This window comes from Nematolebias whitei, chromosome 10 (assembly GCF_014905685.2).
Source record: "Nematolebias whitei isolate Nwh7 chromosome 10, NemWhi1, whole genome shotgun sequence".
NCBI classification, from domain to species: Eukaryota; Metazoa; Chordata; class Actinopteri; order Cyprinodontiformes; family Rivulidae; genus Nematolebias; species Nematolebias whitei.
In genome coordinates, this window is record NC_056507.1 from 21,232,415 (window position 1) to 21,256,377 (window position 23,963).

The 23,963-nt window shown below is 39.7% G+C and overlaps 1 protein-coding gene across 1 annotated transcript in view; it reads right to left on the reverse strand.

Moving 5' to 3' along the window:
* Positions 1-1,426: 1,426 nt before the first annotated feature.
* The window catches only part of nup205 (nucleoporin 205), a 23,604-nt gene continuing 1,067 nt past the window's right edge, over positions 1,427-23,963 (reverse strand). The window contains exons 2-42 of the mRNA XM_037683450.1: positions 20,695-20,837; positions 20,346-20,517; positions 19,987-20,131; positions 19,701-19,860; positions 19,308-19,536; positions 18,980-19,144; positions 18,682-18,857; positions 18,456-18,572; positions 18,213-18,350; positions 17,912-18,062; positions 17,450-17,655; positions 17,152-17,334; positions 16,658-16,708; positions 14,448-14,657; positions 14,095-14,332; positions 13,821-14,010; positions 12,307-12,427; positions 12,033-12,114; positions 11,730-11,894; positions 11,499-11,623; positions 11,262-11,376; positions 9,850-9,999; positions 9,510-9,584; positions 9,253-9,410; positions 9,085-9,165; positions 8,652-8,843; positions 8,263-8,464; positions 8,076-8,174; positions 7,837-7,985; positions 7,488-7,679; positions 7,272-7,393; positions 6,877-7,009; positions 6,464-6,590; positions 6,259-6,332; positions 6,030-6,158; positions 5,010-5,136; positions 4,648-4,820; positions 4,124-4,253; positions 3,807-3,935; positions 2,017-2,093; positions 1,427-1,911 (exon numbers count right to left, since the gene is read on the reverse strand). Of these exons, the coding sequence (XP_037539378.1) occupies positions 1,759-1,911; positions 2,017-2,093; positions 3,807-3,935; positions 4,124-4,253; positions 4,648-4,820; positions 5,010-5,136; positions 6,030-6,158; positions 6,259-6,332; positions 6,464-6,590; positions 6,877-7,009; positions 7,272-7,393; positions 7,488-7,679; positions 7,837-7,985; positions 8,076-8,174; positions 8,263-8,464; positions 8,652-8,843; positions 9,085-9,165; positions 9,253-9,410; positions 9,510-9,584; positions 9,850-9,999; positions 11,262-11,376; positions 11,499-11,623; positions 11,730-11,894; positions 12,033-12,114; positions 12,307-12,427; positions 13,821-14,010; positions 14,095-14,332; positions 14,448-14,657; positions 16,658-16,708; positions 17,152-17,334; positions 17,450-17,655; positions 17,912-18,062; positions 18,213-18,350; positions 18,456-18,572; positions 18,682-18,857; positions 18,980-19,144; positions 19,308-19,536; positions 19,701-19,860; positions 19,987-20,131; positions 20,346-20,517; positions 20,695-20,837 (5,954 nt within the window). The 3' untranslated portion in view covers positions 1,427-1,758. The remainder of the gene's footprint in view (positions 1,912-2,016; positions 2,094-3,806; positions 3,936-4,123; positions 4,254-4,647; positions 4,821-5,009; positions 5,137-6,029; positions 6,159-6,258; positions 6,333-6,463; positions 6,591-6,876; positions 7,010-7,271; positions 7,394-7,487; positions 7,680-7,836; positions 7,986-8,075; positions 8,175-8,262; positions 8,465-8,651; positions 8,844-9,084; positions 9,166-9,252; positions 9,411-9,509; positions 9,585-9,849; positions 10,000-11,261; positions 11,377-11,498; positions 11,624-11,729; positions 11,895-12,032; positions 12,115-12,306; positions 12,428-13,820; positions 14,011-14,094; positions 14,333-14,447; positions 14,658-16,657; positions 16,709-17,151; positions 17,335-17,449; positions 17,656-17,911; positions 18,063-18,212; positions 18,351-18,455; positions 18,573-18,681; positions 18,858-18,979; positions 19,145-19,307; positions 19,537-19,700; positions 19,861-19,986; positions 20,132-20,345; positions 20,518-20,694; positions 20,838-23,963) is intronic.

Below are 23,963 nucleotides of genomic sequence, written 5' to 3' on the forward strand. Positions count from 1 at the left end.
ATATATTTCACACCAGAATGTAGGCTCTTATTGTGAAAGGGAGAGAATATGAGAAGACCCAACAGTTGTCATCTATTCTTTTTTTCTGGTTTTAATGTTGGAAGACGTTGAGAATAAAGCGAGACTCAAAATACTTTTCATCTCTTTCTGCTGACTTCCACATTGAATCACGTCAGGGTCACTGATGTGGAAATCGGCAAAAAGAGACAAAAAGTTTTGAGTCTCGCTTTATTCTCAACGTCTTTCAACATTAAAACCAAAAAAAAGAATGGATGACAACCGTTGGGTCTTCTCTATTATCTCCCTTTCACAATAAGAGCCTACATTCTGGTGTGAAATATGTTTGTGTCTGCCACAAGGTGCTATTTATAGGACAGACCTGGCTGGCAGGCCAGACTGATGAAGTCTTTCGGATGGCATGATTTACTCTTTTTGTGTTCTGGGGTTGCTTTGTTGCATCTGGCACAAGGTGCAATGAAATCTCAAGACTATCAAGGCACTGTGGAGCAAAATGTGCTGCCTTGTGTCATAAAGCTTGGTCTCCGTCACTGGTCCTCCAAAGAGCCAAAACACAGCTAAAAAAAAAACCAAGAATGGCTAAAATCAAAACATTGGACTATTCTGAAGTGGTTCTCCCTGATCTAAATTCTTTCAAACATATGGAAGGAGCTGAAACATGCACTGGAGAAGGAACCCTTCAAACCTGAGACAGCTGGAGCAGTTTGCTCACAGGAAGTGACTGTCAGAGGACGTTTGGTCAAGGTTTATGGATGTTTTTAACTATTCTAAGGCTGAGAATGTTAACTGCCCACGAAGCATGTGTTTGAGTTACCCGAGTTCTGTTCTCTGAGAGCTGAATGAGCTGGTTCGATCCTGTGCTGCATGTGCTGTGTGGCCGAGGTAATCAGTGCCCGCTTCTGAGCCGAGAGCTGATGAGCATTTAAATAACGGTTCTTGCACGCTGCAGATTCTCGTGACTGGACTCCATGCATGTAGAGCATCTGTGTAACCAGTCGTGACAGTTTGCCCTTACAGGTAAAACCAGTTAAAAATCTTCTGCTGACAAGTGGGGTTTCTTTGAGTAAGTAAGATGAATAGAGGATATTTTTATCCAACAGTGACTGCCTCAAAAAGATGTGCAACAAAATGTTAAGGTGTCATCTTTTTTTTTTTTTTTGTAAAGGCCATTTTAATATTTTTTTAACCATAATTCTAAAGCAGTGGCTGATTTTCTTTTTTTTTTTTTTGTCAGTTTCAAGTATTTGACACAATTGTCAGTTTGCCTATAACAAAAGGTCACAAAACAATCTGTGTGTACATGCAATAAAAAGAGCCATTAAACAGATGAAGAAATCAAGAGACATTTGAATTTATAGACGCTGAGTAAAGTCAACCAAACTGTTCATTGAGTCACAGTTACCAGCTAAATTAAATTATTTTTAGTGACAAGAATTTAACATATTTAGAAAAGATTTATTTTCACAAAAATAAAGAGACATCAGAACAACCAAAAGAATATCAAAATCATTTGAAGTAAAAATACCTGCAGTGTGTTCTACAAACAGCACTACTTGCACACCATTAGTTGACATAATTAGAATGGTGACACCAAATGTGCCACATTATAACTGTGTCACCAGAGCCCATTGAAGAGGCCAGTTAGAATAAATCTGCAACGTGGACATGAAAAAGTCTGTTTTCTGGTGGTGGTTATCTTCAAAGGTCAAAAGCTACAAATCTTTTAGATCACTTTTGCGTTCAGCTTTTGGGCTGTCGGAGCAGGCCGCGGATCCTACGAACGAGAGCCTGGATAAAGGTGTAGCGGGAGCGAACTTGACTGTAAAGACCTTCTACTTCAAGCAGTTTCCTCTGCAGAGCCTCCCCAAATCCTGCAGCCATGTCACCTTTCAACTGCACCCACAAAAACAGCAAAAAAGACGGAGGAGTTCAGAATAATGTAGCTAGAGACTCAACAGATATTTATGCAGCTACTGCCATTTTACAGCCATTGCTTACCAGGTCCAGGTCTTGCTGACTAGCTCTAGACAGGCCAAGTCCATGGACTCCGCCGGCCTGCAGACCACCAAATGATTCTGAAACAAACAGTAAATAAGACTAAAGAAAAGTTTGTGTTTCACAAAGCTAAAAATTCCTTCTTTTGTTAATGTAACTACCGTATTTTTTGGCCTACAAGTCGCAGGTTTTTTTTTGCATAATTTGCATGCCCTGCGACTTATACACGGAAGTGACTTAATTATGGATCTTTCCCACATTTATAAACAAATTTTTGGCTGAGATACGACCATTTTCATTCATTCGGACACTGAAAATATTGAACACTACCATTTTCAGCCACTAGATGGCACTCGAGCAGTATGGTGTGCCGTTGTGTCATGTAATAGGTAAAAGTGGTTACTAACGACACAATCTACTTGCCATAGCCTGCCACCTTCGTCCAGCTCCGGGATCATGCCTGGAGAAACCGTCAAATCAGCTTCATTTCACTGCGAAATGAAGCTGATTTGACCATTGCATTTATTAAGTAAAAGTTCAACTGAGACACACCTTTACTATAATGTCGAGCAAACAAAACATTGTTTTAGGTGCTCCTCTTGTTAAATTTTGAAGAAATGCACAGTGTTCCTCCTTCCTGATTTCCTCCCTCTGTGAGCTCCCGGTGCACCGAGGCAGTAAATACTATTGAAATACAGCCGATTTGACCGTTAAAGTCCTTGTATTAAGTAAAAGTTAAACTGAGACACACCTTTACTATAAAGTCGAGCAAAAAAAAACTTTGTTTTAGGTGGCTATCTTGTTAAATTTCAAAGAAATGAACAGCGACTCATCCCTCTGCGCGCTCCCGCTTCTGCGAATCAGCTTTTGAAATGCAGCTGATTTGACCGTCAAAGTGCATTTATTAAGCAAAAGTTATACTGAGACACACTTTTACTGTAATTTCAAGCAAACAAATAATTGTTTTTAAGTGTTAATCTTGTTAAAGTCCTCCTGTGTATGCTCCCGCAGCCGCCATTTGGCAGCCAGTCAATTTTTGGCACAACACCGTCCCACATTTCTGGGTCGTCAGTGGTGACGCGGAACAAACGTGGCGCATAATAGATGCGATTTATACGGCAGTGCGACATGTATGGTGGAAAATACGGTATATAGTTGATTTCAAAATTTAGCATGTGTCTCTTATTTGAAACGACCAGCAGTCCATGTGCACAAAACATTTTGGATTGATGACAATTTATGTCACAAAAAGAAAAATGTCACAGTTTTACAAGCCGGGGGGAAAAGCTGCTGATTCAACATGTTGCTGCTTTTGGTTGTTATTTTTTAATAGAAAAGGAAAGAAAAGCGTCTCCACAGAAAGCAAAAAAAACAAAACAAAGATCTGTAACAGATTTCTTTTCACAATCAAACCATTTTGACCTGAATTTCATGTCTATCTTGTCACCTCACACTTTCTTTAATAAAAGAAGATAATGCCTTTCTCAATTAACTACAGAACCAACACCAGCTACAACATGGAGATCTTTAACACACTGATGAAACAAGGGGGGGCTCCTCTATTATTTTCCAACAAAAAATACAAATACAAAACTTTATAGACAATGCGAGCGTAGACCTAATAAGTTTTAAACATTAAATTTGTTGGAGGTGCACTTAACTTAAGCATAATAATAAACCATTCTGTCTCCAAACTCGCTGTACCTGGTCTGCTTTTAATCAAAATAATACTTAATATAAACTTTCTTACTTTTAACTTCTGTCTGTGTACAGTTTTTAAATGATTTTCTTACCATCTGTGAGGCGGGACCTGAATAAACTGGCTCCAGGCAGCAGGGAGTCCTTGGGGTCAGTGGGGGTGCAATGCAACAGGTAGTACTCCAGGTGGCGCCACAACACAAACAAACTGGTCTCAATAACATCTGCGAAACAGGTAAGTTAAGGCATTTCTTGTATTTCAGCTTTATCTCCTTGATATATTAAAACACTATAGAAGATAGAAAGCATGGAATAACAGCATACACTATATTCTTTTACAGATTTTATAAACTCAGTGAGTTAGAAAAGGTCAGTATTTGCAATCGATGCCATGTGAACAACCAAAGGATACAAGAGCACAGAGCGAGCAGCTTGGCTCTGTTGTTGATAAGTTGGACCAGCCGCCTCTTGGCAAGCAAGCTCCTCTGGATTGAAGAGATCTTCTCCACTCCTCCTGGACCAGATACCAGGCCTTGGCACAACTACATGGACAAAATTATGCTATCAAATACACTGTTTAAAAAAATTACATTAAAATGCTAGAAAGAGACAAGTTGTCACAAATGTATATCTTTATGTGCCTAAAAATATACATTTAAAATGTTTAAAGTCACAATTTACTATAGTACCATATAGTACCAATACTGATTTTTTTTTTTTTTGGCTAGAGCTCCCTTTGGTTCTAAAATAAGTAAATCAAGGAGTTTGTTAGATCTGTAGTCAAGAAAGCATTTTAAATATTTTAGAATAGTTGTGAAATTGACAATTAACCTTTTAAAGCAACAAAAAGCAGTCTACAATTAAACACGAGATACATTCTCACTTGTCCATCTGTGATTATTTTTTGGGGCTGTATAAAAACTGTTCCATCATTACCTCCTTGAGCTCCTCTGGAGGCAGCTGATCCAGGTTCTGCAGCTTGCCCAGACTTTGTCGATGACTTTGGTGGAACTGGAAAAACTCTGCAGCACTATTCTTCAGCAGGTAAAGGACCAGACCAAGGCTAGGAACCCGTGAGTGAATGATTGACGGAAGAGAAGAGGAAAGATCTGAAAAAGACAAAAAAAACTTAAGGAGTTGAGAGCTTCTGAAAGAATAAAGTTACACAGACAATTAAAAGTTTTTAGATTTCTAAGATGATTGGTAGGAAGAAGAGCAGTATTTCAAAATGCAAAAAAATTAAATGTTTAACAATGACTTGATTCAGGTCTTCTTCTTTTAAAGTATGTATCACTAACCCGAGCGTCCTCCATCTCTGCCAGCTGGTTCACTGCCTGACGGGCTGAACAGACAGATGCTGAACTGAGCCTGAGAAGAACTCTGCAGTAAAAGAGTTTGGCAGTACTCCATGATGTTGGCACACACCTAGAAGACAGAGTTAGGTTCACAAGTCACAAGTTAGGTTGCTGGCTCTACAAAACTGACTAAAAGTATAAATACAGTTTTAAACACTGTGAAACCGTCTAAGAATGTTTCTTAGTGTTCATTTGGAGAACTTGGTTTACTGGTAAATGGAAACCTAACAGTACCGTATTTTTCGGCATATAAGTCGCGGTTTTTTGGGGGGTTTTTTTGCATGATTTGCATGCCCTGCGACTTATAGGCCGAAACAATGTATTTATGGATTTTTTTTCCCATATTTATAAACCAATTTTTGGCTGAGATATAATCATTTTCATTCATTTTGACTGAAAAAAATAGAGCAGTACCACTTTCAGCCACTTAATGGCAGCAAAGTAGTAGTAGTAATAAGGCATGCTGTTGTATCTTGAAGAAACAAGCAGAGTTCCTACATTTTTTTTCCTCCCTCTGCGCACTCCCGGAGCACAGAGGCAGCGCATACTTCTGAAATGCAGCTGATTTGACCAGTAAAGTCATTTTATTAATCAAACATTCGACTGAGACACACTTTCACTATAATTTCGAGCAAACAAATAATTGTTTTTAAGTGTTAATCTTGTTAAATTATTGTTAAAGTCTTCCCATCAACGCTCCTGTGGCCACCATTTGGCAGCCCATTAATTTTTGGCACAACACCGGCCCCTGTTGCCAGGTTATCAGCAGTGACGCATAACAAACGCAACGCATCAGCAGTGATGCATAATAGATGCGACGTACACGGCGAAGCGACATATTTATGGATTTTTCCACTTTTTTAGACAAATTTGGACTGATGAGACTTCTAGGGTAGTGCAACAAGTACGGAAGAAATTACGGTAATTTACTGCGTCTAGTTTAATAAAGGATGATCGTCTAACCTGCAGCATGGCCACCTCCATCTCTTCTTGCTGTTTAGCTGAGTCTCCAGGTGCAGAAATCTCAGCCTGCTTTAACAATCTCTCCCGCTCACTTCCTGCCAAGCGGCCCAGCAAGGACAGACACAAACGCTGCAAAAGGAGAGGCTTGTTACCAGCTGAGAGAGAGACCCATTAGAACGAATCCAGATGCAGTATTGTATGGAACAAAGTTTTAGACTTTTTGTCTTACCTGGAATCGATTAATGTGACCCTGGAATTCCATAAGGGCAGCACTGTTGATCTCTCCACCCATTTCAAAAACACCTAAACGAGCATAAACATCATTTACTGAGTCAGATTATAAGAACAAAAGATTTGAAGAAGAATAAATGAGGACAAGAGAAAAATTAATTAAGAATTATGTCTCTGTTTTGCTTGGTATGATATTTTTGTACCTGGTAGAGCAGTTTTACTGATTATGCCAGTAAGCAAAGAGAGCTCCTGCAAAGCACCTATACTGAGCTCCTGACAGCGCAGCAGAGACTGAATGGTGTCAGCATGGACTATAAGCCACTGGAGAACCTACACAAACAAAAAATTGTTAGTCAACATCAAATCCTAATTTGATTTGTCTAGCCCCTTAGTCAAAAGCAACAATTATTTTAGCTTAACAGGAATTTAATGGCGCCTATACTTGTAAAAGACCTTACTTTCTTCCTTAGTACACACACACAAAAAAACAGCTAAATATTTGGCTTTTTTGTAGTTCAGAGCCCTAAGATTACTTCTGTTGTGATTTGGCACTATATAAATAAACTGAATTGAACTGAACATTAGAAATCCAAAACAATTGGTCACATTTGTTTACCTGTGCTGCCCCCTGCTGGTGGTTTATGGACGTAGACGTCAGTATCACCTGAAAGAGCCTCAAAGCTGGCAAAAGAATCTGCCTGTACCGGTCCATAGGAGTTGGGATAAAGCCAGAAGGATCCCTCATGACCCTGAGTCCACAAGGAAACAACGAGAAAAATATATGTGAATACTAAAACTGGAAACTTTGAGACAACTGACATTTCCAAAATAAAAATGTTTTCTGAATTATCTCTTTAAACGTTTGACAGAATTTTCTGTCATTAAAATAATTTGGTCAAAACTCAGTTTGTGAATGTGTTGAAAATGCTTAAATTACAATTATGAAAATGCAAACAAAAATGTTGTAATATTATTCAAGGAGAATTAGTCAGCCAGTTTCTCCTTCCTTACCTGTGGGAATCACTGTCAGGTACCATGTCGAACACCTGACATTCAATCAGTTGTGCCACCAGCCCACAGCGTAGCAGCTCCACAGCTCCCTGGGCAGTTTTAGCCACACGTGTTAGCAGAACCTAAGGGCACACAGGACAGATCAGAATCCCAAAAAAAGACAGATTTGGGATTTTTAAAAGCAACAATACACACAAAAAATAATGAGTTCCTAACCATCTTGCTCTCATAGATGTATAATGGTTTTAGGAGCGGTGGCTGGGGAGTGAGAAGGCTCTGCAGTGCAACATCATCTTGTCTCAAACTCTCCACCAATGAACGCAGGTAGCCACTGTTGCACACGTAAAGCAGCCACTGATTCTGACGATCTATAGACAGGATACGGTCCAAAACTGCCAGAGCGAGCATCTGACAATAAAGAAAACCAGTAGGTGTTAAATAAACAGTCTGACTTCAATGTAATTGTACAGTGTAGGATCAAATTATTACTGGGAAGAAAAACATTTGTATAGGGTTGAGAACACAGAAAAAACACACATTTTCTCCGGAACATTTTGAACATTACCCTGCTTATTTCATGGCCATCACAGGCATCCCTACACACAACCTCCATGAGAGCCTTGCCATAGCTTTCAATGATCGCTAGGTTCTCTCTCTGCAGTTTGGAGAATCCATCTTCAGGAGCTGTGAGACGCTCCCACATAGCTTTCCCAGCTGCAAGAACAAAACGATTACGTTCCTTTAAAATTTTGTTAAATGGATAAAGTGTTTGCGATCATTTGTAATATTTTTTTTCTGTTATACCTGACTGCAAAGTGTCTGGTTCATCAGGTTTCTGGGCAATTTGCAGGTAATACAGCAGAGAGCCATACAGGTGAGCACGCAGACGCTGGTATCCACCTCCTTAGATCATTACAGATGTTTGTTTTGACTAACATGCAGGTGGAAAATAAATATTCATGAGTCAATGGGGTTTTAAATAATTACTCACCTGTGCAAAGGATGAAGTCCAACAGCTTGCGAAGGATCAGGTGGAGGGCTGAGTTAGCGATGGAGGCAAAGCCAGAGGACGTTTCAGATCCTACCCCCTGCTGCTGCTCAGAGAGAACTGACTGGCTGAGCTGAGCTGTCAGAGTAAAAACTGCTCCGGCAACAATGGGCATCAACTCTCCTGCTGCATCTTCTGACAGTACCTGGATAACAAACAATTTGGTGGATTATTTTACCAATTAAGATATGCAAGAACCATCAAATTACACCCCTGTAGATTGTTATTATTATTACAAATGATGTTTTGCAATTTCACAAACTGCTGCAAAACTATAGTAAAATGCCTATTATGCAGTAATTACTTCTGCAATTGAAAAGATCTTCACTAACTTTATCATGCAGATCCAGCAGGAAGTCTCTGATGATGAGCTGCCTGTCATCAGCAGGTATGAGATCCGCTGGGCAGGCGGTCAACAGCGTCTCCACCAGACTCCTCCAGGACTGCAGAGCGTGCCGCTTTGCTGTCAGACTCCGACGAACACGATTACGTTCCACCACGTGCTGAAGGATGGAGTTCACCTCCTACAAGAAAATATCCAGGGATGAAGGAAACAATTAGACAGAGGTGTAGGCTACTGTAAGTGACCACAAACACCGAAGAAAAATAAAAGACTTTAGATTGCAACATTTGAAAAATACATTTTTTTTAACTGAGTCATCAGCAAAATAATTGATCTTAAATATCTCAACACCACACATTTAAAAGTGCCACAATACTTTCCATTTTTAAAATTAAAAATAAGTCCCCAAAAAGTTCACTTACTTCCAACAAAAGAGGCCTCTGTCCGATTGCTGCCATTCCTTGCAGTGCATTTATCTCAGCCACCAGCACTCTGTGAAGCAACTGTGAGGAAAACAAGAATACATTTATGACAAAAACAATTAACTGAGGAAAATTTTTTAAATGACCACTTTCCATCTGGATTTTCACCTTAACGTTGCACACAGTGTGTCCTTGCTCATTGACATGCTCACAGTTGGAGATGACCTGTTCTATCTGAGTCCGTTCAAAGAAATCCAACTGCAGCAGTTCAGGCATATCCTGACTGAAGTCAATTTCATCCAGAACACTCAGCAACTTCCTGTGCACTGATGGCAACAAGACAAAGTCAACACAGTTCAGTTATGAAATATTTACATTCTATAATCTCTCGTTTGACTTGAATGAGAGATTAATGAGGCACAAACCTTTAGAGACTGTGTCAAAATTAAGAAAACGATTGACTGATCGGATCTCTTCTTCCATGCCTGATTCTCCATCGGCTAGCAAGACAAATGAAGTCCTTAAAGTGCATCCAATCATGTACTTTTAGTCATGGTTATTGTAAGTTCGAGCCCACTTGTGAGGTAGATAACAGTTTAAAGTAGTCAATATATTTATTTTCTTTTAGTTTTTTTTTTTTATCCTAAATTTTTTAAACAAATCAACACATTAAAGACCAAGAAAAATGCAAGATGGCATTTACCATTTAGAGAAGAGCATTATGTTTGATAAATTGAGAGAATCCAATTCTGTAATTGTTCAGACCTGTGTGCTGAGGGTGTGGCTGGTCATCCAGCAGGAGGCTGACGAGGCGCTGAGTGTGTGAACGCTGGCGATTCAGTGAAGTTACTCTCAGCTCAATTGCAGCAGTTTTCATGAGCCACGACATCTGGGAGAGAGCAGCGATCTGATTGCCTGAGGACAAAACACAAAACCAAAAGAATATTTAAAATATATATATATATAGTTTATTACAGCTACTATCATTAGGATGCTTTTCCATTAATTAATTTATCCCAAAAAGAACTAGAGAAATTGCATTTCCTGCAAAAATGCAGTGTGAATGCTTACTGCAGAAGAACTTGCTGGAAAACATCTGAAATTACTGGTAGCTAAAAAACATGCTGAAATGGAAGAGCTAGACAAAGTTAGCAGAAGAAAGCAGAAAGAACACATATTTGCTCAATAAGGTTTAAATAAGCAGACATGAACACAAAAATTAACGAGCTAAAAATTAAGCTTAAAAAAAACTGAAATTAGCAATAAATAGCTGAAAAATTACTGAGATAGCAGACATAAACTTAAATTACCTGAAGTGGAGAGAGCACAATTGTGCCCAATTAGGCCTAATGAAGCAGAAATGAGCACTAAAAGTGGAAATTATCTGAAGAAAGCAGAATTAAAAAAAAAAAACAGCTAAACAGTAGCTAAAAAAAGTAGAAAGCTTAAATTACAAGAAGCAAGTTAAGAGAGCACATTTTTGCTGAATTAGGCTGAACAAAGCTTAAATGAGTGCAAAAAATGTGGAATAAACTGAAAAAGCTAAAATTAGCATAAAAACAGCTAAATAGTAGCTGAAATAGCAGAAATAACTGAAATGCAGAAATGAAAGGAGCAGAACAAGCTGAAATTAGCTGAAATAAGTTAGAAGAAGCACAAAAATATTGTAGTTATAAAGAATCTGAAAGGACAAAACAGCTGGAAAAACAGCTGAAATTAGCTGATTTTTTTTAATTTGCCTAAGGAAGCTGAAAGAAGCTGACCCAGAACAAAATGTGAAGGGAGCAATAAAAGATTGTAAACAGATCTAAATATGTGAAGGATATAAAATGAGCTCAATTCATTTTCAATGGGAAAAAATGGCAGAAAAGAATAAATATCCCAAAAAGCTAAAGTTGCACCAGTGCCAAAAATCATAGCACCCCTCTCTTGAACGAGCTGAACATTTTGATGATGTTGAAACAGCACAAAAACAGCGGCACAAGATAGATGCTGAAAAACGTACGGAATAGCTAAAGTAGCAATAATAAATATAAACACAATCACAATAGCGTGAATGCTTAATAAGCATTCACACAATATATAAGTCTTAGCTATTTCCGGGTTCTTTTGTTATACATTTTAGATTTATTGGCAATGTAATTATTTGAATAACTTCGCAGGGACCCTGAACTCACCAGGCAAAACGAAGGGTAGGTGTTGCAAATGAGAGAACAGGAAGTCCTGGCTGGTCCTCAGATAGCGCATCGCAGGTCCAGATGTGTCCGGGCAGGCACACAACTGATAGATCACCTGAGAGAGGAAGAGAGGGTGTTAGATAGTCAAACGTTATTTTCATAGGCCTTGAATGGAATATAAACAGTTTTTTTATGGCCAGTCAATAATAAGTCAAAGCACCTTCTTATTGTTGTTACCTGGTAGCAGAGCTCTGCCAACTGAGGGGCTTCCTGTGTGAGTATCGGCCCTGATCTCTTCTCCGTACCTCTCTGCAGCAGACTCAGGATAGCATGCAAGCAGCTACGAGGACATCCCAACACACCTGCAACAAACAGCAAGAAAGACAAAATACTTTTAGACAATTTGTTGCTAAAAATACACAAATTACAACAATAGTCCAAACCAACATGTTCATTTGAAACCCTAACCTGGGTCCTGAAGATTTGTTGAAGACACAGGCTTCTTGACGTCATAACCCAAAAGGTAAAGGGCCAGATTGGGTGCCTTCAGCTCCAAGGAGGTGATGAGCAGATTCAGGATATGAATCTGGGTTTTATGTCGGATTCTTGCCACTTTTTTTTGTTGGTCTAAATCTGAAGGTTAAGAAAACTGTTCAGTTTAACTCATGGTTTTCAGATACTATCTCATCTTTCTCAAAATTTTAACTACCGGTACAATTGGTGTAGAATATTTAAATGTTATGTAGTACATAAGTACAAAACAAGAATTACCATCTTCTTTTTCTGTTCCCTCTTCTGCTTCTTCATTGTCTAGACACTCCACAAAGCCGGCCATAAGCTTCTCACTCACAGCCTGAAGAACACAAACAAAATTTTGCTTCAGACATAGTGAATAAAACACACTATACCTTTCTGAAAACTGCATTCAGGTCATAGCTTATATCTAACTTTAAACCCAAATTATATTATAAAACTAAAATTGCGTAATTAATTGAATAAAAGAAATAATATTTAGAACTCTAAAACTAATGAGACTTGCACATACCTGGTCGTGTGTGAAATCTCCCACCAGCCTCATCTGAATGTTGGGGTAGTTAGCGATGCGACGAAGGATCTTTGCACTCTGAAAAGCCGCCTCTGGGTTGGAGCTGCTGTGGTAAAGATACCTGCAAGAGACAAATAATGTTACTCCACTCAGATACATCAATTGTGAACTTTTATTATCGCAATATATAAATACTTACGACTCAAAGAGAGGTTTAAATTTCAAACAAAACAGACTGAAAATATATAAAGTAATTATAACTATCTCTCAGATCGGAGGCAATGTGTTCAACATAATGGTACTTCATAGAGTTATCTGTTAACAATGGTGTACCACAAGGTTCAGTCTTAGGTCCCACCCTCTTCACAATCTACCATACATAGATAATGCATGTCAGACCATCCCTGATGCATCCTTACATTTTTATGCTGATAATACAGTTTTTACTGTCGAACTAAAACAGTGGCTAAGGTTTTCCAGCTTTTGCAATCTGCTTTTGACATCATCCGGTCAGATTTGGTTAGTCTCAAACTTGAGCTAAACGCAGACTAAACCAAAGGGATGTTGTTTTTAAACAGGAAGTCAGTCCCAGCAGTCCTTCTCTCGATTTTATCTTCAAATGTTGCTCCTATTTATTTTGTCGATCCCTACAAATATTTGTGTATCTTGGTCGATTCACATCTCTCTTTTAAGCTCCAAATAGAAAAACTTAGTAAAGAAACTGAAAGTGAAACTGGGTTTATTTTTCAGTCTAACTCTGAATGATAGAAAACACCTTGTAACTTTGACTTTCCTTCCATCCATTGACTAAGGTGACATTATTTACATGAATGCCCCTACAAGCACCTTTAAGATGTTGGATGCTGTCTGTCATGGTGCGCTAAGACTCATAACTGGCTGTAACCATCGTACCCATCACTGCACCCTGTATTCACTGGTTAACTGGTCATCATTAACTTCACACAGACTCTCTCACTGGTACATTTTCATCTTTAAATCACTTCTTGGTCTGTTGCCTTCATACATCTCCTCCTACATGTCTCTGTGTGAGTGCAGCTACGGAGTGCGATCTCAGGACATTATTACATGCAGTGTTCCCTCATTACGGACTGAACTTGGCAAAAGGGCCTTCTCCTACTCCGCTCCTGTTTCCTGGAATATCTAGCAAAAACATCTGAAGCTCTCGACCTTGACCTCTCAAAGTGGCTTTAAACATCTGTTAAGTTCCAGGGCAAAAACCAGCGCAGACATATTCCATATTCCTGTTTTTAGTATTTTATAAATCTTGATACTGTAGCTGTTAATTTTTAACATAATTTTCTTCCTTTTTTATCAATTTATATGCCTTCTTTTAAGATTGTCTACTGTTGTCATCATTCTTTGTTAAAAACAGGTCTCTCTTGTAAATGAGTCCTCGACGTTCAATGGGACTAACCCGTATAAATAAAGGTTGAATGAATTGAATTAAAACCTTCTTTACAAAAATTCTCATAAGAAAAAAATTATTTCCCTACCTGGCAATGTTGATAATGTGATCGGCCCTTCGGGTTTGAGAACTGACTCCCTGGAAGAGCTGCTCCAGTGGAGACACAATCAGAGAAGCTTGGCTCTCCCTGAGGAGGTCCATGAACACCACCTCCTTCTGCAGAGCCAAATCCAAAAGGCAGAGGCAGTGCAGCGCTGCTGACTCCAGGTGCTTTTTACCTGTAAGAGATGGACCAAATTGTCTGAAAAAACTACACACACACAATTGTATTTCTCTGACAGCTGTAGCAGATGCATGCTCACCAGGAAAGGGTGCGTAAGTGTCCAGCTGGCGCACACCCTCCTCCAGCAGACTCAGGCAGAGAGCGAGCATGGGCGAGTCGTTAAGCAGGTGAAACATGATGCTGTGTCCGGGGGGCTTGTCTGCAGGGACCTGCTCTCCCTGCAACTCCACAGTCTCCTGAATAAAATCTGATGGCTGAGGCTCGTAGCTCCGCAGCAGCTTGTGGAACACCTCCAGGACAGAATCAGCTACCTCCCACTGAGAAAACAGAAATAAATAATGTTTGTAAAACTTGAACACAAGTTCGCATACACGCAAGTCAATATTTTCACGCTTGAACAACAATCCCACATCTTCCAGAATGGATAATTACCTTTTCAGCAGGACAGCGATATGCTCTTGTGGGAAAGGAGAGGAATACCGATTCACGTAAGAAGTTCAAATAGGGCTGAAAGCCTGGCACACGTAGACCTGCCCCTAAATTAAGAGGCACGCTGCTGTCAACTAATGTGCTGATCAGATGGCAGAAGGCTCGCGTCAAAGGGTACTCCTCACAGCTGGACTCGATCTCATTCAGCTCAACCTAAGCCACAAAAAACAAGTTGTCACATGTGCATCTCCTTATAAGCACAATACAAAAAAATAGAAAATCAGTGTCATAAAAAGAGCATTTATATAAAGCACAAATGACTTATGTGGTTCAATATTTGGGCTTTAGTTATGACTGAATTGTGCCAAGTGAAAATTTGATCAAATTTTACAAGAAAACTTAATTATTTCTTTAGCTGTTACAGTGAGGAAAATAAGTATTTGACCACCCAGCGACTTTGCAAGTTCTCCCACTTAGAAATCATGGAGGGGTCTGAAATTTTAATCTTAGGTGCAAGTCCACTGTGAGAGACATAATCTAAAAAAAAATCTGGAAATCACAATGTATGATTTTTTAAATAATTTATTTGTGTGTTACTGCTGCAAATAAGTATTTGAACACCTGCCAATCAGCAACAATTCTAGTCCTCAAAGACCTGTTAGTCCACCTCTAAAAACTCCACCTCCACTCCACTTATTAATCTAAATCAGAAGCACCTGTTTGAGGTGGTTAGCTGCATAAAGACACCTGTCCACCCCACACAATCAGTAAGACTCCAACTATTAACATGACTAAGACCAAAGAGTTGTCCAAAGACACCAGAGACAGAATTGTAGATCTCCACAAGGCTGGAAAGGGCTACGGGGCAAGTGCCAAGCAGCTTGGTGAAAAAAGATCAACTGTTGGAGCAATTATTAGAAAATGGAAGAAGCTAAACATGACTGTCAATCTCCCTCGGACTGGGGCTCCATGCAAGATCTCACCTCGTGGCATATCAATGATCCTAAGAAAGGTGAGGAATCAGCCCAGAACTACACGGGAGGAGCTGGTCAATGACCCGAAGAGAGCTGGCATCACTGCTTCCAAGGTTACTGTGATGTCATAGTTTAAAATCATGCATGGCACGGAAGGTTCCCCTGCTTAAATCAGCACACGTCCAGGCCCATCCTAAGTTTGCCCATGACCATTTGGAAGATCCAGAGGAGTCGTGGGAGAAAGTTCTGTGGTCAGATGAGACCAAAATATAATTTTTTGGTCTTAATTCCACTCGCCGTGTTTGGAGGACGAAGAAAGATGAGTACCATCCCAAAAACACCAGATTCCACCCCCATGCTTCACCTACTGTGAAGCATGGGGGTGGAAGCATCATGCTTTGGGGGTGTTTTTCTGCACATGAGACAGGACGACTGCACTGTATTAAGGAGAGGATGACCGGGGCCATGTATTGTGAGATTTTGGGGAACAACCTCCTTCCCTCGAGCATTGAAGATGGGTCGTGGATGGATCTTCCAACATGAAAATGACCCGAAGCACACAGCCAGGAGAACCAAGGAGTGGCTCCGTAAGAAGCATATCAAGGTTCTGGAGTGGCCTAGCCAGTCTCCAGACCTAAACCCTATAGAAAATCTTTGGAGGGAGCTCAAACTCCATGTTTCTCAGCGACAGCCCAGAAACCTGGCTGATCTAGAGAAGATCTGTGGAGGAATGGGTCAAAATATCTGCTGCAGTGTGTGCACACCTGGTGAAACACTAGAGGAAACCTTTGACCTCTGTAACTGCAAACAAAGGATACTGTACCAAATATTAACATTTATTTTCAAAGGTGTTCAAATACTTATTTGCAGCAGTAACACACAAATTAATTATTTTAAAAAATCATACATTATGATTTCTGGATTTTTTTTTTTTTAGATTATGTCTCTCACAGTGGACATGCACCTAAGATGAAAATTTCAGACCCCTCCATGATTTCTAAGTGGGAGAACTTGCAAAGTCGCAGACTGTTCAAATACTTATTTTTCTCATTGTATTTATCATCAAAATTGTTTCAGTCTTCTAGATAACAGTGCTATCACACCCTCTGTCAATTACATAATTTTGCCTTCATTGTAAATAAAATAATCCACACAGTCTAAGTGGTCTAAGTAGAGGTTTTAGGAAATAATGCTTTGTGTATTGAGAAATCAATACTAGTCAGGGAAATAAAATCTCACCTCAATTCCTGCTGCTTGCCTCTGCCCTGGTGCTCGAACAGTCTGAAGAATCTGTGGTAGAAGAAACAATATTTAACTACTGTCACTTTTATACAAAACTCCTTGAAGACAACTCTGTTTTTAAAGACTCAAAAAATATAAAATCACTTGAGGACAGTTTAATTCCAGGACTTCAGTCTTTAGTCCATTTGAAAAACTTTAAAAGCAAAACATCCTTCTCTTCAAACTGCATTACTGGTAAATATTAGAGCAGCAAGCTCTTATGTAATAAATTCCAACATTTTTTCCATTTATAAATATAATATTTTGCGTAAAGGTCAATGTAAAAAATCACTCAAAGCATTGTCTTACAGTAAGTGTATTATGTGGTCGCATTTTCATCAGATCTTTCAGTGGATAAAACTAATGTATAAATCAAATTCTAAGTAATTATGTCCACTTTACAAAACGACACATTTTTCATCCATGTAAGAATTAAAATAGTTCAGTTCTACCTGTGTGTACTCCAGCGACTGCCAAAGTGAAGCAGCAATCTCGGGTGATTTTCCAAAGGCCGCAAGTGAGAGAAGGAGCTCGGCCTTTAAAACAGGTGGAACGCTGCACTGCAGCAACCCCAACATCACCACCACTGGGGTCCACTGTGGGTGTTCACACAATGCCAGACGAGCATTTTCACTCTAAAGAAAAAAAAAGAATAAACAAAAACATTTAAATCAATCTCTTAAAATACACATCGTTTTATTTGTAACTTTACAAATATGACCATTATATTTTCTACAAGCTGTCTCATACCCAGGTTATAATTGTGGTGAGTAAATGCAGAAAAGAGGTAAGCCCTTCCAGCTCTCGTTGTGTGATGCCCCTGAGTGGCAGGTGGCGGTAGTGTGCCGAGTCTGGATTAGGAAGGTCTTGTCGCAGGTTCTCATGGTACAGCATGAGGGAGTGAAATAAATGTTCCCAGGACACTGGACTGCCTGAAACTCCCTGGATGTTATCATCTGCACATGTAAGAGATTAGTGCATATTAATTAAGACCAAACTTCTTCAGGTTGATTATCAGAGCACATAAATTTAAATTTCACCTTAAAAGATATTGACAGAAATAATTTGTTTGGATTTGCCATTTGGACTTCCCCATAATAATCAGTTTCTTTTTTCTGATAGTTTCCTCTTCAAAAAATGTTAGTTTCACAAGATACAATTTCTACTTTGAAATATACAATTAAGACTTTGAGGGCAACAGTCTGGTCTTACTGTGTGTAGCTCCATTAGTTTTAAGAAGACTGAAGCAGTAATGAGCACACTGCGGACCGTTGGCGAGGCCTTTTAGCATGCGAAGGTAAGAAATATAAAGGGTGGATGGCAGAAGGTCTCCCATCTGACGCACAAACTTGGACAAAACCACCTGAATTTCAAAACAACAACAAAAAACTTTCAGTGGAAAGACGTATAGACACAATGTTGCAACAATAATGCACAATGTTACTTATTATGCTCTCATTCTTCACAGCAAAACATTGAGCTTCAACTTTGATTGAGAAGACCAAACAAATACCTGTTTGTGAGGAGGTCTTTGCAGGGCCATGCCCATATAGGATCCATGCAGTGAAGTATGTTGAAGAGATTCTGTGGGACACCAGAACTCCAGACCCAGCTCCAATCCAAATGGATCCTTACTGTAAAACTCCCCTATCTGAAACCACAATGACAAAGTACAGCAGCAATTTTTCCTTTAGGTTTTTTTTTTGTTGGCTACTGTTTGATTAAATATTGCTCATCTGATGTTATCAAAACTAACCAGAATCATAAGATGATCTAAGTCCTTCCGCAACGATGATGGAAGTTCACTGTCCATCTGTAGAGACATGTGCACCAGGCGGGCATCTTCATCTGCACGGTTACGAAGCTGCTTTATCTACAGGGAGAACAAAATAATAATAATAAACAAATAAATAAACTTAAGTTTCAGTTAACAGCATGACAAATAGCTTTATAGTTTAAGTGAATAGAAAACAATCTCCTACCTTCATCGGCATAAGCGCCAGGAAGTCTGTTATGAGTGAATGGAGGCGGCGGATATAAAACTCTTCCTGGGCAAAACCCTCGCATCCCAAAATGCCCTCCTTCATGAACAGAAAAACATCTCCCAACAGAGCCTGATCGGCCAGTGCCTCGTCTGCTTCAGTGAACTCAACAAGGGCTGCACAGCAACCACAAAAACATTATAATCTAAAACTATGTTGGTAACATGAAAATTTAATTAACAGCTAGAATGCACTTTTAAACTTTCAATGCAAGTCAAAAAAAATATACAAGACTTGCCTGAGCCCTGTGGTAGCTGTGACAGAACTCTGAGAGACAGAGCCCAGGCAAGCCGACACACAGCTTGCAGCCCCGGGAGCTTCCAAGGTTGGCTGTCCATCAGACGACTGTGCACTGCAGACACATACTGCCTCTCTGTCAGCAATGGCAATGCCTGGAGAAGATCTTTAGGAACAAAACACAAACAAAATCAATTTGTCTATACTTGTAATTGAAATAAATAACCAAAAGTTGCACTAGTAAAAGTTTAATTCAGAGCTAGAAGTAGTTTTTGTTAAAGGATCTACTGTATATAGCCTCTTCAACAGGATTATTGATATGCATTCACCTTCTCTGTCTTCAGTTCCCTGCTCTATAAAGCTGACGTCCAAGCAGTAAAGAAGAGCCATAACCAGAGCGAGGCTCACGCTGCTCAGTGAACCATCAGCTTGAGCCGTCACGGTCTCCAAATAACCAATGAGAGCCAATGTGTCCTCTTTAGTCAAGGGTGATTGACAAGTCCATGAAAACAAGCTGTCTGCCAGTGCCTGTCGGCATTCTTTGATGAGGTCAGAAACCTGGTGACAAAGTTGCAAGCAAATTGTGTCAATAGGTCTTGCTCAGTTACTTCAAGTACATACACCTACCTCAGGTGCAATAACATAGTGATTGTTATTAAAGAAATAAAAACATTTGTGGATAATAATTATGGCTTTTTCTTAAAAGCAATGATTGCTCCTACCTCTTTCCTGTGCTTTTCATTGCCTAAGCCGCGCTCCCTCTGTAGCCGTTCAAACTCCCGTGTTACACTTATCTCCGACACTAAGGTAAGGATGCGTTTGGTCAGTCCCTGACTCATCAGCTCATCTGTAAAGCGTGTTGTCAAAGCCACTAACTCTCCACTGAAAAAACAAAACAATACGTCATCAAAACATCTGAACAATGAAAAGAATTTCATGTCACTGACAATATGTTTCAGCCTTTAAACACAGCGATCATACTCTGGAAATACTGCTCTTTAAAATCACCTTAAATCCAAAGTGAAGGTTTTGCCGTGGCGTGACTGAATGAGTGTGCGCAAAGAGTTGGCCACACAAAGCTTTCCATCCCAGTAGAGTAAAACAGCCACCAGACCTCGTGTCAGGCCTGAAAAATGGGGCTGTTGTTGTTCACCTGGTGAAAAAAATGCCAATTAATATTATTTTATGAATGTAAGTGCCTGTAAATAAAGGCTTTACGACACGTATGATCAGAACAAAAACAAAATATCCAGTAATAATTAAAGTGAATGTTGCCGTCTCCAATAGAAAATGCAGCCTCAAAACTACCATTAAAAACTTTCTATAAATAATATCAAGCCATTTCTTGTTGTTGTTTTTAACTCTACCTGCCAAAAGAAGTTCCAAAGCTGCCAACTCCCCAATGTCAAAAAGATCACTAAGGATGAAGGCCTCCGTCAGAAGCTGTTCTGGAAGAAGCCGTGAACCCTGCTGCCCTTGAATTGCGATGCCTTCTGTGCTGGCTTTGCGCACCTTTTCTCTCTGCTCTGCACTCTTTGGCTAAAAACATTGACAAGAGCAATTGACAACAGAAGCTCAAATAAACACTGTATAAGGATCTATTAGTCTGGTGGTGACACTAGGGAATGTAGTTTGCACAAGATGAGAAGAAAAAAGCATGAATATAATTATAAAGGAAACAAATACAAAAGCTGGCTTGCACGCAAATTGTCTCACCGGATTCTTAAAGAGCGAGAGAAAGTGTGGTTTGTGTTTCTTTAGTTGCAAATCCAAAAGGTGGACATTCTCTGGTTGTCTCTTCAGTACAGCTGCATCAACTGTCTCCCATAGCTCTTTTAGTGGTCCCCACAGACTGGCTCCTGAGTGAGAAAAGAGGTTTATCACACAAAACCTATTTCTGACAATCCAACGTCCCGTTCCACAAACAAATATAACCATGTTTGTTGGTGGCACAGGTCAGATAGATAAAACTTTATTTGCTGCATGTGTCACACATAGTATAATATGCAGTGAAATTTGTTATTGTACCTGCATCCAAAAATCAGCAAATAAGTAAAGTCACACAGGGAATTAAAGGAAAAGGAATAAATATAGAAAAATAACACTCAAACAGGATGTGATAGGTGCAAGAGGAAGAAATGATGCAATGCAAATATGGGTCCGTTATTTCGGTTTGGTTTTCCTCTTTCTTAATACTCAGAGTTGGGCAGGCAGATAATCTGAGGAAAGAAGCTACTCATTCTCTCTGTGTGTGCTCTCAGGCAGCAAAACCTTCGGCCTGATGGGAGCAGAGAGAGGAGTGAATGTCCGGAGTGGTTGGGTTGTTTAAGGGTCTTTTCGGCTTTCAACCTGCATCTTATAATAAATGTCCTGTAGGGTGGTCTGCTCTGCTGAGCGGACCACCCATTTGAGCTTTCAAGTCCTCTTTGGTGCAGCTGCCCATCAAGGTTGTGATGCTCCCACTCAAGATGCTCTCAATGGTGCAAGTGCAGAAGTTCCTGAGCATGTTGGGTGGGAGCCTGAAGTCTGAGATCTCTGAGGTGGAAGAGACGCTGTCTGGCCTTCTTGCCTGTTCTTCTTTAGTGACCCTGGACAGGCCCTGTGTAAGGGTCACTCCAAGATAAGTGAAATGGTCCATCTCTCCACCTCAGACCCACTGATCTAGAGCAGACAGGTGTCAACCTGTTTCCTGCTGAAGTCCACAATCAGCTCCTTAGCTTTGCTGATATTCAGCAGGAGGGTATTCTCCCAACACCAGCTCTCCAGGTGGGAGACTTCTCTCCTGTACTTGTTCTCATTACTGTGGGAGATTAACCCCACAACAGTTGTGTCAGAAAACAATTAAAATGTTGCTGCCTGATGTGGACACAGTCGTGGGTGTGCTGCAAGTACAGCAGAGGGCTCAGCACACACTTTTGGGGGGATTTGGTGTTGAGGGTAAGGTGTGATGATGTGTGCGGTCACCCAAACATACTTCCTGTTATTTGCCAGTCAGAAAGCTATGGACCCACTTACACAGGTGGAAATTTCAGTCCAAGATCAGACCGCTTGGTGACCAGCCTGGAGGGAACTATGGTGTTGAAGGCTGAGCTGTAATCAACAAACAGCACTCTCAAATAGTTTCCCAACCTGGAGTCCACATGCGGAATTGTTTTGTGGAGGAGGAATGCTATGGTATCGTCTATAGATCTGTTTAGTGAGTCACTACCTGTGCAATAACCTGTCACACAACCAGTGTAGTATATGTTAGTTATGTGAAATATAGAACATGTTAATTTAAGCTTATATTACTAACTTGAAATACTTACTCATATAAATGCATCCAACTTGCTCAATTATATTCTACCATGTTGTTGTTTACTATTTCTCCTTTGGACCTCATAAATATGATATTTACTTCTTCACTTGTTGATACTTTATTTTGTACCCTTATTGAATGCTTTAGCATTTCTTGTTTGTTTGTTCTTTGTTTTTAGCACGTCTAATCGGTTCTTCTCATCCTGAACATTTCATTGTACTGCTGACCTTGTGTTAAGCTGTATATTCAAGGATTCAAGGTTCTTTATTTGTCTTTGTTAATATGACAAATATACAAAACTTGAAAACTTGAAACCTGGCAACGCCATTAATGTAGAAATAAACTAATTGAGACTGTCTATGTGTTATTAAAGCTACAGAAGACTACATTATATCTTAACGATTTGACGATTATTAAATTTATGATACAAAATGTTGATAATAGCTACTAGAGATTACTAAAAAATAAAAACTACCAGAAAATACAAAAATACTTAAGTGTTAAATCTAGTTGATTCAAAAGATTACCTTCTCAGCAGCAATATTACAAAATCAAGCTTCCAACAGGCTGTAACAAGTGTAATCCTAAGCATTCAAGTTAGTTACAATTTCACTTCCAAGAAAGTGCACACATAAACTGACCAACCTTGTAGTTTAAATAATATATGTAAATATTATATATAATTTCTTAAATACGTAGGCAGCTGTGGCTGAGTGGTTAGAGCAGTCATTTTCCAATGCAAGAGTTGGGGGTTCGATTCCACCAGAAATCACATGCTGAAGTGACCCTGGGCAAGACACTAACTGAACCCCTCATTGCTTCCGATGTGTGTCCCATTGGTGTATGAATGTGATCTAAAAGTACTGATTAGTCTTTGTACAGAAATATTAGAGTGCTGTATGAATGGGTACAGATTGTGAAAAGTGCTTTGAGTATCTCGATAAGATAGAAAGGCGCTATATAACAGTCCATTTATCATTTAAATTATATAATATTGTGAGTTTATTTCTTATTCTAAAAAAGTTAAATCTGGTCCTCTGGACATTCAAAAAAAACAAAAAAAAAACCAAAGCAAAACAACAAAAAATGTAGAAACGTTTCATCTCTCGTCCGAGAGACTTCCTCAGTCTGAGGTGCTGTATTCAGCTCAGTCTCTTAAATAGCGCCTTCTCAGAGTGGATCAACCAGTTTTGCTGCTGACAACCAAAACCAGCTGATCACATGCTCAAGAAGGACCAGAAGGACAACAATGGATCATTAGCACACTGATGGCTGTTTACTATTCACAGAGGGCTGAGCGATACTAGCAATCACAGCATTGTAAGAGGGGGACAATTGAACACGTAGGCCTCCACCCCTGTTTAACGATGGACGGTTTCTTTTCACAAAGATGGCCTCCTTTACTCCTCTCTCAAGCCATCGTTCCTCTCTGTCCAGGATGTGAACATCTTCATCCCTGAAAGAGTGACCGCTGGCCTGGAGATGAGTGTAGACCGCAGAGTCCTGGCCTGATGATGTTGATCTTCTGTGCTGGGCCATCCTTTTGGCCAGTGGCTGTTTAGTTTCCCCGATGTAAGACTGATCACAGCCCTCCTGACACTGAACAGCATACACAATATTACTCTGTTTGTGCCGGGGGACTGGATCTTTGGGATGAACCAGTCTTTGCCGTAATGTATTTTGGGGT